The 17,275-nt window shown below is 41.7% G+C and overlaps 1 protein-coding gene across 1 annotated transcript; it reads right to left on the reverse strand.

Annotated features, from left to right (window-relative positions):
* Positions 1–10,774: 10,774 nt before the first annotated feature.
* Positions 10,775–17,049, reverse strand: adora1b (adenosine A1 receptor b; the record flags this gene model as incomplete). The annotated part of the gene is made up of 2 exons (XM_083769706.1): positions 10,775–11,576; positions 16,718–17,049. 2 exons carry the CDS (start codon positions 17,047–17,049, stop codon positions 10,775–10,777), a joined length of 1,134 nt encoding a protein of 377 aa, XP_083625832.1.
* Positions 17,050–17,275: the final 226 nt, after the last annotated feature.

A 17,275-nucleotide genomic window follows, 5' to 3' on the forward strand; every position in this document is an offset into this window, starting at 1 on the left:
CTGACTCATGGTTCTCACAACAGACAGGAGTGGTTACTTCTGCTATGCTGAATCTTCTATCAAAGCAGGTTCTAGTCTATACAGTATCTGAAACGCGAGACAATTAGTCATGATTGGACATTGTGAACGTATTCTGTGCTAGTGCTGATTGTACATAATAATGTAATCCAGTTGTTACTATACTCCGAGCCATAAAAATAACACAACGGTCCTAATAGTCCATTTGGGTTTGTGACCCACAAACCTGAAAAGAATAGCAAAAACCTTTGCAAATGGATTTATTACTACCACTAATGCACATCAGAACTTTTTTCAGCAATTTTTATTATCTTATTAGCTGCATTTGATTTTAAGGAATGCCATTCTTATTTAGTTGAAAAGAAGTTAAGTTAAGTTTAAATATGTATTTAAATTAAGTAAGTAATGAGTGAGTGAGTGAGTGAGTGAGTGAGTGCGTGCGTACGTTCGAGTGAGTGTGAATTAAAAACATATTCCAATATATAAACAATTATTTTGCATTTTTACATTGATATCATTTGTAGGAACATAATAGCACAGTAGATAGACCTTTATTGGTTCTAACATGGTCATTATAAGCAGGGGGAGCAGTACAAGCATGTAGTGAGCTTGTAGATCTGCTATTTTCGAAATTATGTAGAACAGTTTTGTGGTTAAGTGGCTCAGTGATTAAGTCCTAGAGTCAGCACTTGGTCCATCTGGATATGGAAACTGATGTGCCAGCATGTTGCCAGGGATCAAAGCACAGATTTTCGACAAGTCAAGTTTCGTGAAATGTTTTTGGACCATTCATTATGATCTTTCTTTTGTTGTCCAGCCCCTCTAGCAACATGCCGGCTTAAATGGCGATCACTCACATCACATACTGTGCAAACACACTTCCTCTATTGCCAGCTAGGTGCAGTACAGGATTAGTTCACTTGCGTTCCTGTGAACCGAGCAGGAGGTGATGTAGCCTTTGAGTGATGGAATGACTTTGTGTGCATGTACTGTACAATTCCCAACACTTAGGTCATATACTGTACTACACGCATGCATGCACGCACACACACACACACACACACACACACACACACACACACACACACACACACACACACACACACACACACACACACACACACACACACACACACACACACACACACACACACACACACACACACACACACACACACACACACACAGGCAAGCAGTTAAATAGACAGACAATCATGGAGGCACAGGTGATTAGATCTGGCCCCATTCCACAGTATTACTGAGAATCAGAAGACGGATTTGACTGAGGGCCATTTAATAGTGTAGACTGTGGCTGCTGAGGCCCATGGTTGCCAGCACTGCTTAGGACTAGTTGGGCTGTGCTCTATGGCTGTGGTGTCTGTATGGAAAGCCATCCCTCGCCACCGCAGTTACATGCTAATTACTACCAGGCAGTGGCCTTTATGGGCGTGCCATCTCTGTCAGCCAGAGACAGCCACAAGGCTGTGACAGCATGGACCACGATGGGAGCGCTTGATTGCTTCAAATATTATTATTGCTTATTTAACTCTTTTTGTGTATAGAACAACGCCTTCATAACCTTTTTTAAAGAGCTGTTTTTCCAAAAGTGTGTGTTCGCGAGAGGCTGAACCAAACCAAGCTCAGAAACCGTTCTTAGAATGTGTTTCTTGGCTCATTGTGTCAGTCCTCACCCAAACAAATGCTGTATGTATACAGTGGTAGTGTATATTGTATAATTAAGTACCGGTGACCATTTTCTTTTTTCACCGTTTTTCTGAATTAGTTTGAAATCCCAATTGACAAGCTTTAAAATGCACTCTTACGGAAAATGGGGAAAAAGAAGGATGGGAATTCCCCCCTTCTGGGAAAAAAATGACAAGCAGCTGATAGCATGCGGGAAGTGATTCAGCCTCAGCGGTTCACTAGCCTCCACGTAGCATCTTGTTGCGACTTGTTGAGGTGGGCAATTATCCCTCATCATGGTGTGTTTACTGTGTGACGCCTGACAGCAGAAGGTCAGGACGAGGCCAGCGGAACAATACCAACACAAAGACAGATGTTGGCACAACTGTAGGCATACTGTAAGATAGATTGTTCCTACAAAGCATTTGTATTTTTTTTTAGGATATTTGTAGGGCCTTTTTTTGCCTTTATTTGACAGGTGATAGAGATGGGGGGAGGACACACAGCAACGTTCTACGGGATCAGGAGTCCAACCCGCAACACGCTGTAAAGCTAGCTTACCAGCCAAGGTGCCTCTGAGCCACGGCCCAGGCCAAGGTTACTATACTTTGATCCGACGGAGCATTGGTCCGATCGACAACCTACCTCAAACCCTCACCCTAACCCTAACCGGTGAAGCGCACCCCCAGCGCACCTCGGACCATTGCTCCTTCGGAGCAATGCTCCGTCGGATCATAGTATGCCTCCCCCAGGCCAAGCATTTGTATTTCTGTATTGCTAGAAGCATGCAGTCACTACAGGTGAATGTGCCATTGATTAAGAATTGAAGTAATAAGTAAACTACAAGTAACTGGCCACAGGTGGTGTGATTTACAAGGGATGTGTATAAACGTTTTTTCAACTGTTAATGCAGTAGGATTTTTCCCTTAACCACTTTCAACCTGGCATCCATGTTATGGGCAAAACTGTTTTTTTTTTTTTAAGTAAATTTTATTCAAAGAGTTAGATGTGCAGTTTTCACAAAAAGAGAATACGACTCTTCGTTTTTTTTACATTTTCTCCCACAACTCCCTTCCCAGTCCTCCCCACCCACCCACCATCTTTCCCCACGAGGCCAGACATACAAACAACATACAAACACAGGTATACAAAAAAAAAAAAAAATAATTTGAGTACAAAGCGATACACACAACATACAGTATTTACAGGTATAAAACCAATAGGTAGATAAGATACTAAGACACAAAGAAAGGGATCACATGGTTATGGTTAATAAACAACTTCAATGGGGGGTAAGATTAACAATAATACAAACAGGTAAATAAAAATAAAACAAAGTAATATTAAATAAAAATAATTATATATATATTAAAAAATAAATAAATAAATAATAAAAAACTATATATATACATATAATATCCTGCTTAATTGGCTCATTTCTCGACTCTCATGTGTAATGATTTCCGACATATTATGCTATATATATTGCACCAGGTAGAGATCCGCACACCAACACCATGTGTCTTCAGTCAGGTGAAAGTGATTCTAAACTGCTTACATACGATATCAAAGGTTGCCAATGGTTGTAAAATTTGTCAGAGGACCCTCGAATTGTGAATTTGATCTTTTCAAGTTTCAGAAAGGACATATCATCAATCAACCATGATTTAGCCGAGGGAGGGGACTCAGCCTTCCACTGTAAAAGTATCCTCCTGCGGGCGATTAATGAGGCGAAGGCAATAACATTAAGTTGCTTTCTGGGTAAAACTACATCCTCCTCCGGGATTCCAAAAATTGCAATTTGGGGGCAAGGCAAAATGGTTGTCTCCAGCACTTCAGAAATTATGTCAAAGAAAGATTTCCAGAATGGTATCAATTTGGGGCAAGACCAGAACATGTGGGACAGATTTCCTGGTGATTGTGAACATCTATCGCAACTATCCGTCATGCCCGGATATATTTTAGATAACCTTACTTTACTGTAATGAGTTCTGTGGAGAACTTTAAACTGAATGAGGCTAAGCCTAGCACAGGAAGAGGAAGAATTAACCCTCTCCGTTGCCTGCTCCCACCACTCATCTGAAAATGCGATCTCCAATTCGGCCTCCCAGCCTGCCCTGATCTTATCCAAACCCTGGTCTCTGCGGGGGATAGTCTCATAGAGACAAGAAACAACACCTCTAGCTAGGCTTGCTGCAGGCATAAAGACCTCCACACCCGACCGCATAGGTAACTGCGGGAATGTTGGAGAGTGGGTTTTAACAAAGTGTCGAACCTGAAAATATCTAAACCGGTCAGATTGTCGCAGGTAATAGGTTGCACACAAATCTCTGAATTCTGCAAATTGGCCATCTATATACAAGTCTCGGAAGTGAATCAAACCTTCTCTTCCCCATGCAGCAAACCCAGAGTCCATTTTAGCAGGTAAAAAAAGATGATTATTGCAGATGGGTGCTGACATGGTGAGCAATGACCTGGGCAAAACATTTTGAGTGGTTTATTTTATAGTTCTCAACGGCACTGAAAATGAAGGCCCGGCCCTAACTGTGCCGACCCGAGGCCGGGTAGGGTCGGGTTTGGGCAAAATGTGAGAACTCTATCACAGTGTGTATGTATATATATATATATATATATTTTTTTTCCTCTTTTTTTTTCATGGAGCCTGGCCCGACTAATTTGCATATATTTTAAGGCCAGCCCGGCAGAATTTAAGAACTCTAGTTTATTAGTTTATTAGTTTATTATAATCATATCATATAGTTTTGACCCAGATCTGTGATCTAATAAATTCAAACTGCGTCTCAAAGATGGCATCTTTCTGCTCATTAATGAGTTTCAGTCAAGGAGTGCCAAGCAGGTCTTTTGCGATTTGCCATTGAGAGACGTGACTAGAAATATTTGGACGGAGATCTGACCTATGGGACTCGGGACACCTTAATGAAGGAACCTGCTGTGACCCACACCACGTGTCCCCTATCTCAGAGACAGTCAGGCAGTTAAATCTCCAGGCATTGTACGTCAATAAATACCAGCAGGTGGCACTGTGTTACTATATGATCCTCAGTGTACATACTGTAGGCTTGGGCAGAGAAAAAGCAGAAGCATAGTGCATTCTAAAATCACACCTGTGTGAACTGAGTGGTGCAACTCCCCTCTCCCACTCTTTACCAAAGCACGAAACGTTTAGTTTAAGAGTGTGTGGAAGCACCCATCCCTTTATTCCCTTCCCACATTGTCCAGCCTTTGCTCCAAGGTTATGTTATCACCACATTCTCTGAGGCAGAGATTTGTTAAAAATAAAAAGGAGATTAAATATTGATGCTGTCCTGATTTTCTACCTCATGTTCAGTGAATAATTGATTGTTGGGAGAAAATCTATTTGTTTTATAAATGTCTTATATCCTATCCTATTGTGTAATCGGATTCAAGGCTTTGAATGAGTTTTGATCTGGAACTGCTATTACTACTATACATTATGGTCAGTGTTGCATTGTATCATAATGGCCTGTGTACACTTCCATCTCCTGGACATCAATCAAGACCATGTATGCGTGCGTGCGTGCGTGCGTGCGTGCGTGCGTGCGTGCGTGCTGGGAATTTTGTCTCTCCCACAGCTTTTATCATAGCACAGATGCGAACGGCACATAATGCTCTTTCGAGGAAAGGGAAAATGCATCTTGTGTAATTGTGAAATATTGCTCATTGCAAGGCGACACCAGCAACAACAATAACCACTCATATAATAAACATACAATTACTGTATCATAACACAACACTCTGGAGCATTTCAGTTTCATGTATTTGGTTCTACAGTTATGCATGACACTCCCTGAGCCAGGGATGCGTGGTGATGGCCTGTGGAGATGTTCTGACAAGGCCCCCTATTTCGTGCGGCGCGAGCAGCCCCTCGGGGCACAGAACGCCTGCTTTATTCATGACTACTGATCAGAGCTCAGGTAGATCAGCCTGCTGCTCTATTTTTAATGTGAAACCCCCTTTAGTGGAGCATAAATACCATGCCATGCATTTCCCCCGCAGCCTGCCCTGGTCCAGCCCAGTGAGACCTCTGGGGACAGGATGTTCAGTGCCAGTTTGATCCTCTGCTAATGGGCAGAGGGAAATATTGACCTGAAACATGGTTTAAAAAAGACATTTCACAAAGTGTCCTGAGCAGATACTATTATTATGCCACAAAGGGAATAATTAACAGCCGGGTTTAGCATGGGAAGAAACTCCAACTCCTCCTTTGCAGGTTTAGAAAGTCCTTTGTACTTCCAATCTATTAAACTATTAAACGAGAGGGACAGCACTAAAGAGGATCTGATGGTATCGTGGTCACAGGGTGTGCAATAATTGACATATGGAGCTCATTCTAGCAGTGAGTTATGTAGCCCACTGACGTTTTAACATGTGTCAGCATATGCTTGAGCATGGGTGTTGGGAATTGTTCCGACTGTGTGTGTGTGTGTGTGTGTGTGTGTGTGTGTGTGTGTTATGTGTGTGTGTGTGTGTGTGTGTGTGTGTGTGTGTGTGTGTGTGTGTGTGTGTGTGTGTGTGTGTGTGTGTGTGTGTGTGCGTGCGTGTGTGCATGCGTACGTGCGTGCGTGCATACTCTGACTGTGTCGTGTGTGTGTGTATATTTGCATTTATATTTGTTTCTTGGATTGTTTTGTGTACCAAGGCCAGGGTGATGAATTTGAACTTATACCTCACCTTACAGATACTCAGACAATAGTGAGTATCACTTGAGCTACATCAATTGAAATACTGTATTATTCTTGCACATCCAAAGAGAGATGGTGATATGACTGAGGTATTGTCTTAATAAGAAGAGGAAGATATTGCTGAAGAATGTGAATTTGAAATGGTGGAATGAGAATAACAGCTCTGTTTCCTTGGGGATCTGCGGTTAACCCATACATTTGCCCCCAGGACAGGAGGTTGGTGCAGTGAAAGGTCACCTTGACTGTTCTGCTAGAGATACGGTGCTCCAAGCTTTCCTCTCGTCTTTATCTGAAGTCTACTTTAAACTTGATACCAGTGGTAGCCTGGAACTTTTTGTCTTTGACCGAGAAGTCCAGCCAATAGTGCAGCATATTCTCATTCTCACGTAGTAGTACTATAGTAATGGCTGGGGACATCTGACCATCCTGCAACATTTCACAACATCCTGATAGTCCTGCCCGCGCTGCCGTCGCCCATTTGACAGCACAGGTGTGAGAATGCATTGAATATTACAATAACATTAAGTAACAAGAAAATGTTAAACATTAAACTGTAAATACACAAAATATTGAACCAGACTATTGGTCAATCTGATCAACACTACATTACATGAAGGAATTATAGGATCATGTCTGGCATCTTTCCAGTTAGATTGATTCGTAACGTTAGTTTCTGGAAGATTAGCCTCAAATTACCCTGTTCATGACTTCTGACTGAGACCAAACGTCTGGAAGTCAGTTACAGTTGAGTTAAATTAACAGGATTTTATTGTGTAGTCATAGCAGTAAAAAAAAACGAGTGAAATTGGCACTTGGATTCCGTTATCTGTCCAGGAACTTCATGCATGTCCCAAAAGCTCAAGTGAATTAATATCCGGTGGGGGATAATTGTGCGGTCAGCGCTGTGACAATTGGGCTCTTATCTCAGAGGCACTCACTGCATTGTTGTACTGTTCCGAGCCAAGTAGGTAATGAAAAGCTACTCACTGGACTGCCGGAAGGTGCTATTGCAGCATTGGAAATGTCTAGCATTAAAATATTCATTGTTTTGAACGATAAAAAATTATATAATTTAGGAAGCGTACGTTAGAGTACAATACATCATCTTCCTCTATGTGCTAACAGAAATATCTACATTTTCTTCTGCATTTGTAGTCTCTTAATTTTGCATATACTGCACATTGTCATTCACTCCTTCTTCAGGTCCTTGAAATCCCAAAGACCAAGCGCTGAACCTGGGGGGTGATAGGTCATTTTGAGTTGCTGCCCCCTCCCGAAGGAAGGCACTGCACATAAAAACGCCATATATCCAGTAACCACATAACCACATAAAAGAGGCCTACATCCTCCCATCCTTCAAAACAGCCCTCCTCTTCAAACTGGTGTTTTTCCAGCCAACCAGACCCCCTTGTTTCTTTGTTATTTTTATGTTCTACTTAATAAAGTTTATTTCTCTTCCTCGGGAGGAAACATCTCTATTAAGGATCGTGAAAGCACCAGGAAGCATAAATCTGCCCTGAGAGAGTGCACTTTTAGCAAGAAACAAGTGAACTGCATGCTCAACTCAAAAGTCTTCAAGTTCAGAATATGACACAAAAATAGCAAATTAAGTCATCAGCATTCACTAATAAATATGTACACTTTTAATATGAACAGCAACAGAAGGAAACAAACCCTAGAATTTCCTGCAGTGTTTTTGTGACATACAGTATCAGGGTGTGAAATGGGTTAACGACATGCATGTCATACCCAAAAGTTTTAACTTGCTAGGTTATCATTATAATTATTTATTTTTTGTTAAATTTAACCAGTTAAAAGTTTTAGGACTTATCAATTAATTTCATCATCCATATTTTATGGATTCTAGATGTGCTACTGAACTATATGTGCTACTGCACTGTCCTCTGTTAATCAATAACCTTTTCCCTCTTGTTTTTATTCGTTTGTGAGTTTAATGACAGGAAAATGTCTGTTTGTTAACTGTTAAACTTATTTACTGAGCTGGACTGTGTAAGAAACATCAGCCTTGGCAAGATGGCTTTGAATGTCTTAACCATAGAACAATAAAAGTATAGGATTTCTTCTGTGGCTTACTGCCAACATTTATACATCTATACAAATGTTGGCCCCGGACATGCAGTCTCTCTCAGACATGCTGTAAAAATACACCAATATTAAATAATTATGATCTGCAACGTTATAATCCCCAGGCATTACTGAATGCTACAGTGTCCTTATTCTGGGGTGAACTAACATTCTGCGATTATATTTAGTGTAGAGCAAAAATATGAGGGAGCCTATGGAGTCCTGGGGGACTGGGGTCAACTAAAACTAAGGGTCTAAGACTCTAAGTGGTTTTAATGGTGTTGCTAGGGGTACAGTAGCATGGATGGCCCCCGTTTGCATCAAAACCCTAACCTCTTTACTCTGACAGTACCACGCTCTAGAGAGAATGCTTTACTTATTGAGTCCCATAGCAGAGAACCACAGCGAATCTCAGACATACTGCATTTTTCATACAGCCTTAGATGTTTCTACTGAAACTAGCATTTCAAATGCTTGAGGAACACCAACCTAAAGAAAAACATGATACTATAATATCTTTATTAATTAATTCACATTTTATCCTAGGTGTGTACAGTACAACTGGCCTAAAGTATATACTTCATAGACACATTAAAATAAAAGGTAGTGGGGATTGCATTAAAGATTCCTGGTGTCAACTCGTAATCCGTGCTCCTTTCAAACTTGAGAACTTACAACTTATAAACGTTGAAAAATGTGTGTGATTTTGTAAGAAGTTATATATCTGAATATATATAATATATATATTTTTAATGTCTGTTCTTAGAGTAGCAAATCCAAGTTATTTAGATTTATTTTGGAGCTCACTAGTGCCATAACTTGCTAGAGGAGCAAGTGTACAATTGATATCATACAAGGGATAATTATGTTCACTTTGTGTCACAACCAGTTGGAGATAGTTGTCAAGAAAGCAGAGAAAATTATTTCAGCCCTACACAAGAGATTGTCACCCACTTCACAGAGTATCAGTCTTAACATGGTGTCCAGTAAGTTACAATAAACTGAATTACAAAGTGCATCATATTATGCCAGTGAGATTATGCATCGTCAATGATACTCCAGTTACCACCTATGGATGCAGCTGCGCTAGGCAGGGCATTATATGCAAATTGTCGAGATAACACCGTAGTGAAGATAGTCACAATCTCACGGTCATCTTCTCTGGCCCTTGACAATTAGTCCATTCCACACCAGTTAAAATAAGGCGATAAAAGCCACTGTCTTTAGTGGCAAGTCATTATTCAGAGTGTGTGTTGGAGGGAAAAATTTTAAATCACTACAACCACTAGCTGGCATGTAGACTGTATACAGTACAGTTCCTTCCTGTCTCCCTCTCAGCCATGGATCTGATGCACACATTTTCTACTGACAGGGCAGAAGCTTGTCAAAAAGGTATTTGGAAAGCAAAACCCTCCCTTTCCTTCAAGCTGCCCTTTTCTTTTTCCTGGTCACCGCTTTCTCAGTAATGGGTCAGCACTATTGGATTGCTGAATCACTTGAGCCCCAAATGAAGAATTCAATTGAAGCGATTACAAAAGCTTGGTTGGTGTTGGAAAACTTGGCATACACCCTCTTGTTCCAATAGGTTGTCTGGTGCTTGTTCTACCACAGTTGTGCCTTTAAGAAGACCCTGAAAAGAGATGAGTGTTCACAGCTTTGCTGCTACAATTTGTCACATACACAGTTATTACATTCATATTTTTCATCCACTGTCAGTTAAAATTAACCAGTGGTTTTACAGTAGTAAGACAAACCTGGTCTATTGACAGTACAAACATCTTAATCCTACAGAATGTCACATACTTCCATTAACATTTGATAATTTCATTTTATACTGATAAACCACTATACGGTATATTGCACATTTTGAATTGGCCACACCAATGATGTTTTACCATGATAAATAAAACCAAATTTTAAATGTAATATCTTTAGTCAGTTACTAAGATAGACACGCCTTATTTTCAAAAAGACTTATATTATTGCAAGTTTATAAATACCCTTTTTACCGTGATTCTTTTGTACTCCTGTTCTGAAAACCCTTCTACTCCTGCACATCTCCTGAGTGTAGATGCATGATCCCTCAGTGTTTGAGGTTTAGGCTGCAAGTCGCCACGCCTCGCCTCGATCGTTACAGCAGCATCCTGGCATTTTGTGTACCATGTCACAATCCTCATTAGAATAGTTTCAAAATGAGGAGGGGGCAAAGAATGCTCATGCAATAATGTTCACTAACTTCCAAAGAATTGGCTCTATGCCGGGTTTTAGATGGCGTTCTGCTCCGCCTCTAACATGGGCGGTTGTTCTTTATGTTGTTCTTGCTGCGAGTCCAGCTTCTGAGTTGAGGTGGACCTGACTGTTGTGGTTGTGTCAGGGTTCTCCTTATGATCCTTATTATCTTGAGGTGCTACTTCAGTTTGATGCGGGTTTGCATTGGTGATCTCCTTCCTCTCGCTGGGCTGCCACTCCAGAGCTGGCGTGTCCTTGCAGCAGAAGTACTGCGCCCAGATCTTCAGGAAAGCCATGCGGAACTTCTCGATGCGGAAGGCGTAGATAATGGGGTTGACGGCGGAGTTACCGTGAGTGAGCAGGATGGCAATGTAGATAAGGAAAAGGGGCTTCTGGCACTTGGGGCAGAAGAGTGTAATGCAATTGATTATGTGGAGGGGTAGCCAACTGATTGCGAAGAGAAAGAGTACCAGGGCCAGAGACTTGGCTAGCTTCAGCTCCTTGTCATAGTACTTGTTGGGGTCTGTGTGGCTGGTGGTGACCTTCTTCTTGTTAAGCTGTTTGTGGATCATGTAGAAGATCTCCGCGTAGATGACCAGCATGAACAGCAGCGGTGGTAGCACCCAGCCAAAGAAGTTAAAGTAGACCATGTAGTCCATGCTAATCACGTTCTCAAATTGGCAGGTGATGATGAGGTCAGAGCTGATGGAGTCGTTCTGCTGGAGGCGCCACAGGTTGTTCCAGCCCAGCATGGGGGTAAAGCCCACGATGAAGGCCACTGTCCAGCATACCACAACTGCCAGCCCAGCCCGCCTTTGGGTTACCACCCGCTTGTAGCTGTAGAAGAAACACAAGATTGCTGGGTAAGCACTTATTGAAGTAACAGGGCGTGAAAGATTTTTCCCTACAAATTCATTTCATTTTGCAGGCCCGTCTGTTGGCTTACAGATAGCTGGAGTCACAATAAAAAGTTGGCAATCAATTAAAAATGTTCAGTAGCTGCTGTTCTTGCAATATCACTTGCAGTATATATTCCCACTTGACACAAAGTCTCCCCTAAACCCTTATCATTATTCCTCATGACTCTCAGCACTCCTGCTTTTCAATGCCTCTTTTGTCATGGAATATAGGATTTATGTCTCTTGACTTCATTATAATCTACTAATTTATCAAAGCAGCACAGTGAACACTGACTGCAGCTCAGTGTGTGGGTTTAGTTATTGGCCTTTTTCATTGTTATTCATGTTTTATGGGTTGGCTTTTTACTGGCAGGTCCACAGCCTGCAGTAAGGTGACAGTGGAATAGAAGGTGATGATGTAAAAGTCTCTGAAAGCACGCCAGAGCGGGGCTGTTGACTTGTGACCAGGACTTGTGACACACATAGAGTCTTCTTAGCATGATCCAACGCTGATGAAAACGCTGTCTGTCGAATAGTCTACTTCATGTATAAACATGCTTGATATTGATAATATTAGACACAATTGTGTCCATAGCAATTGTTGGGGAAACGTTGCATTGTGTAATAATGTGTGGACTGGAAGCAAAGCAAACCAGAACATTGTAATTAAGTCTGACTGTCACAGGCATGTGCTTAATTTAATTATTGATTAGACATTAAAGTGTTATGATAAGTCGAGTTCTTAGGAGCGATGGTTACACATCGTTACAGACTGGGAGCCTGTCGGCTTGGATGTTTTCAGATGCAGATCAAACAAAGAGGAGTGCGCCCAGTGACACATGAGGTAGCTTCGGATTATATACTGTTTCTATAGTAACCTATATAGGCAGATAAACAATACAAATGCCAAACACGTCCCACTGTTTACGTTTGTGACTTCTGTCCGTACTGATAATGAGATTAAAGCGTGGGGTGAGAGTGGCAGGATGACTACACAGAGTGCCTGATCTGAATAAATCTATAATGTGGGCAAGTCCCAGCTGTACATGAATCGTACTTAACAGTAGGCAGATGATCATTATTTCTGTTTCTAACGTAGCTCTATGAGAGAAAGTTCTGCAAATTGTCCTGAATTTGAGTAATATCTGGAGATTAATAGTGTACTAGGATAATTAGCTACATGAAATGCAGTGTAAAATGACATGTCAATGACATCATGCCTGCCAACGGCCATTTTTAAATAATAATAATTAATAATATAACAAAAGCGCTATATAAGTTTGAGATTATTATTATTTAAAATAATAGTAATGCCGGTGGCAGGCATGATGTCATTGACAAAAAAAATATGATTTTACAATACATAAGAGCATCAATGTTGAGGAAATTCCATTTGCAGCAAAAAGCTGAAATGTGTGACAAATTTCAATCAGAAATGATGAAAAAGAAAGGACATCTCATGAGCCAATAAAGACTCAACTGCTTCTTGAATGTGAAGCTATTGGTGACAGTATTCTTAGACAATTGAAAAACATCCCTTTTCTTGTAAGCTTATCTTCTCTCTCAGACTGGCTCTCCAAGTCTTTTGTTACATCTCTTGGCATGATAAAGTACTGGTGGGCGTGTACAAATCAAATACAAAAGGTGGCAAACTGAACAGCATTGATTGGAAATGTGTTCTCTTTTCAGTCTTTTTGTGTCAGTGCATATAGCCATATACTCACACACACACACACACACACACACACACACACACACACACACACACACACACACACACACACACACACACACACACACACACACACACACACACACACACACACACGCCAATCCGACTTGACATTATACCACAGAGATTCTTCTCTTCCAATCCAGCGGACAGAAGTGCAAATTAAAGCTGATTGTTAATCACTTATGCTCTGGTAAAGCTGCCACATCAATGCAGGAGTGTCAGATCCTCTACCTCTATAGGGGCCTATAGCAGGATGTACTGTAACTGTAGGCAACCTAGTGAAATAAGACCTACAGTATAGCCTAGGGGGAAATCAATGACAGGAAACTGGGGTTTACCTACATTGTGCCCGCAGAAAAGGTCAATCAATATTATGAATTAGCCTACCAATAGTCAGCTCAGTATTTTTTAAATGTATTTGAACTATCTTTGTATAGTGTTCTGCGTGTGGATGTGGATCCAAGCAAGAGTAAAGTTGCCATGATGTATAACAGCTATGGGGATGATCAAACTAAATTATCAACACTGTCTGTACCTAACACATAGTAAGGCTAAACCAGTGGTTCCCAAACATTTTCATGTCAAGGACGCCTAAATTGACACTTATTAGCCCGCGGACCCCCATTCGAAGAGACATGCCAGCCCAGGGACCCCCATAAGAGAAGATTTTTACGTCTAGCAGTGATTCTCAACCCATTTAATTTCAAGGCCCCCGAGTTTGACATACAATAGGCTACGGACCCCCATTTAATGGCATTTCTATATCTGGGACCCCAATTTATATTATAAAATCAATGTTAATTTCACTCTGAGAGCGTACAAATGGAACACACACACACTTTGTACACTATCAGAGTTACAGACCAGTAAGGGTCCATTTGATTCCAAACTATCATTTAGCCACTTTGGGAACCACTGGGCTCCTCATCATGTCACATATAGACCGATTCCGTAGCGGTTTCATGGTCGCAGCCTACGTATTTCCTGTAGGCGGACTCGACGTAGCTGCGGGGATAAAACCCTCACCAGGTGCACCTCTTCCACTACAGTGAACGGCAGAGTGACTGATGTTAGTTTGCCTCAAACTTTACTCCTTTACCTGCTTTTTTACTAACACTAACATTACAAAGATGCCCAGAACATCGAGATGAACCTGTGTAGTTTATGGCTGCTCCAACAGTAGTGGCAACATAAAAAATAAAATAAAACGGAATGTCTAATATCCACCGCGGTGGCTGAGACCAGAGCCATTGAGTAATGGTTGAGACGAAGCAGGGAAAGATACATAACGCCAGTCTTACCCAATACCAAATCTTTCTGTTTTATGAACACAAGGCTGCTGTATTTTATACCTCATACTAAGCATTTAAAGTATGAGGTATAAAGTACACTGGCGTATCTTTCACTGCTTCGTCTCAACCATTACTCAATGGCTCTGGTCTCAGCCACCGCGGTGGATATTAGACATTCCGTTTTATTTTTATTTTTTATGTTGCCACTACTGTTGGAGCAGCCATAAACTACACAGGTTCATCTCGATGTTCTGGGCATCTTTGTAATGTTAGTGTTAGTAAAAAAGCAGGTAAAGGAGTAAAGTTTGAGGCAAACTAACATCAGTCACTCTGCCGTTCACTGTAGTGGAAGAGGTGCGCCTGGTGAGGGTTTTATCCCCGCAGCTACGTCGAGTCCGCCTACAGGAAATACGTAGGCTGCGACCATGAGACCCGCTACGGAATCGGTCTATACACACTCTATACCAGCGGTTCTCAACCTGTGGTCCGGGGCCCGCCAGTGGTCCTTGAGGCCGGGTTCCATGCGGTCCCTATATACTGCATATAGCTAAATGATTGTAGCCAAAATGGAACCTTACAGATCTTTTACTTCTTGTCACTCTTGAGAGCATAAAATGAAATGACACTAATGGACCCGTAAGTGTCCATTTGGTTTAAGAGTTAAATTATTGTTAAACATCTACACAATCAGAGAATGTATAAGAATTGTTATGTTGATCAACGTTTGACGGTTTGACTATATGGTACCACATCAATACAGCATGGAATTGAAATTGAGTGGACAGAATCTTGCCACGATAACAAAATATTCAAAGTTTTGGGTCTGAGAGACTAAGGGCTGTATTTTGCGTGTCTTAAGTACCAGGTCTTATTCCCTAACTTGAGTAAACTAAAGACCTGGAGGCGTGATCAATGCCATTTGGCTATTCTGAGTGGCCAAAGAGCATTGATCACACCTCCAGGTCTTTAGTTTACTCAAGTTAGGGAATAAAACCTGGTACTTAAGACACACAAAATACAGCCCTTAATCTTATCAAATGGTGGTCCGTGGCTCAAATGCAGAATAAACTAGAAAAAGTGCCCTTCTGGGCACAGGTCTCCGCACCAGGATAGGAATGTAGGACATTGCAGCTTGCCTTCATCTGGTGGTTGGATAAAAGGGCAACAAAAGTAAATTATCCACAGATCCGTGCAGTTAGAGGTAAAAACACTTTTCGGCCAGTTATAGCGCCACCTTGAGGCTGAGTTGAAATTGTTCATGTGGCATTTCGTCCTCGGCCTAGTGGGAATGTGCGTGCACAATTTCACGGAAATCACGCAATGTGTTCATGATTTGCAGCATTTTGTTTGAAACTGAGCACTCCTGTGAACTTTGGAAGCCAATCTTAACCAATCAGGATGGAGTCTGAGAAATCTGAAAGACCGGTTTCGTTGAATGGCTCTAGAGAGACTGTGTACCAATTTGCGCGATGTTTGGACAAAATCTGTAGGTCTACTGTGCAAAAACTTGTTTTGCACAAAGCGGCCTCCTGGTGGCGCTATAACAGGCCGTTCTGGAAGGTTTGGGGCAGAGGTTCATCGTTGGCATCCAGGGAGTGTGTGTGCAAAATTTGGCATCGACCGGGTTAACGGTGGCCGAGATTAGCTGCTCACGGACACACACGGACGGACGGACGGAGTGCAAAACATACTCTCCCCCCATGCCTTCGGCCTGGTGGAGACAATAATGGCCCTTTATATGAAAAAGGTTGAAAACCACAGTGTACCAACATACAACTTCAAACACATAGGATCATCATCAGTTATTGAATTTAGCATAATCATCATCATCATCATCATTATCAGCAGCAGTTTCCTGTATTGTATATTATAATTTATAATGACATTAAGCATGCACATCATCATCCATATCATCATCATCATGTTTGCAATGTCAGCACCAGCCCTTTTCAATAGACAGTGCCATACCGCCCCAATCAGCTCAGCACATGTCTGTCTGCATTGTTATGAATGTTAAAAAGTATTGTCCTGCACACTGCACAGCATCATTACCTGGTTGGGATCTTGACCCTGAGATAGCGGTCGATGGCGATAGCCAGAAGGGCCAGGATGGAACTTTGCGTTAACACGAGCACCGTGCACGCCACCAGCAGGCAGCTGTAAAAGTGAGTTTGGAGTCCGATGCTGATAGTAATAGCCAGGGGGATGACGAGGGCTCCCACCGCAATATCCGCCAAAGCCAGGGAAACAATGAAACAGAATGTGGTGTCTCGCAACGATTTATTAATTTTCACAGCCCAAACCACCATCACATTTCCGAGTACGGACGAGACGGCAATAATCACTTCCATTCCTATATAGAGCAGTTGGTGTGTGTCAGGCATCCTTGCAGATGATTTGTTTGTCCTTGACAAGAGAAGATTGATTCCGGTAAAAGCAGGTTTTTGGAGCCAAAGCAGTTGATTATGTTACTGTCTTGCCGAATTGACTGTGCGCGGCCATCAGTATAGTTCTCCTGTGCTCACATTCCTTTGATTGGGCTGCCCCATGCAGAAGTTGTGTCAGAAATCCATTTGGTGAAGTGTCTTCTGAAGCAATAGTAGCAGGCAG

The sequence above is a fragment of the Protomyctophum parallelum genome, assembly GCF_964188405.1.
Source record: "Protomyctophum parallelum genome assembly, chromosome: 7".
Classification (NCBI taxonomy): domain Eukaryota; kingdom Metazoa; phylum Chordata; class Actinopteri; order Myctophiformes; family Myctophidae; genus Protomyctophum; species Protomyctophum parallelum.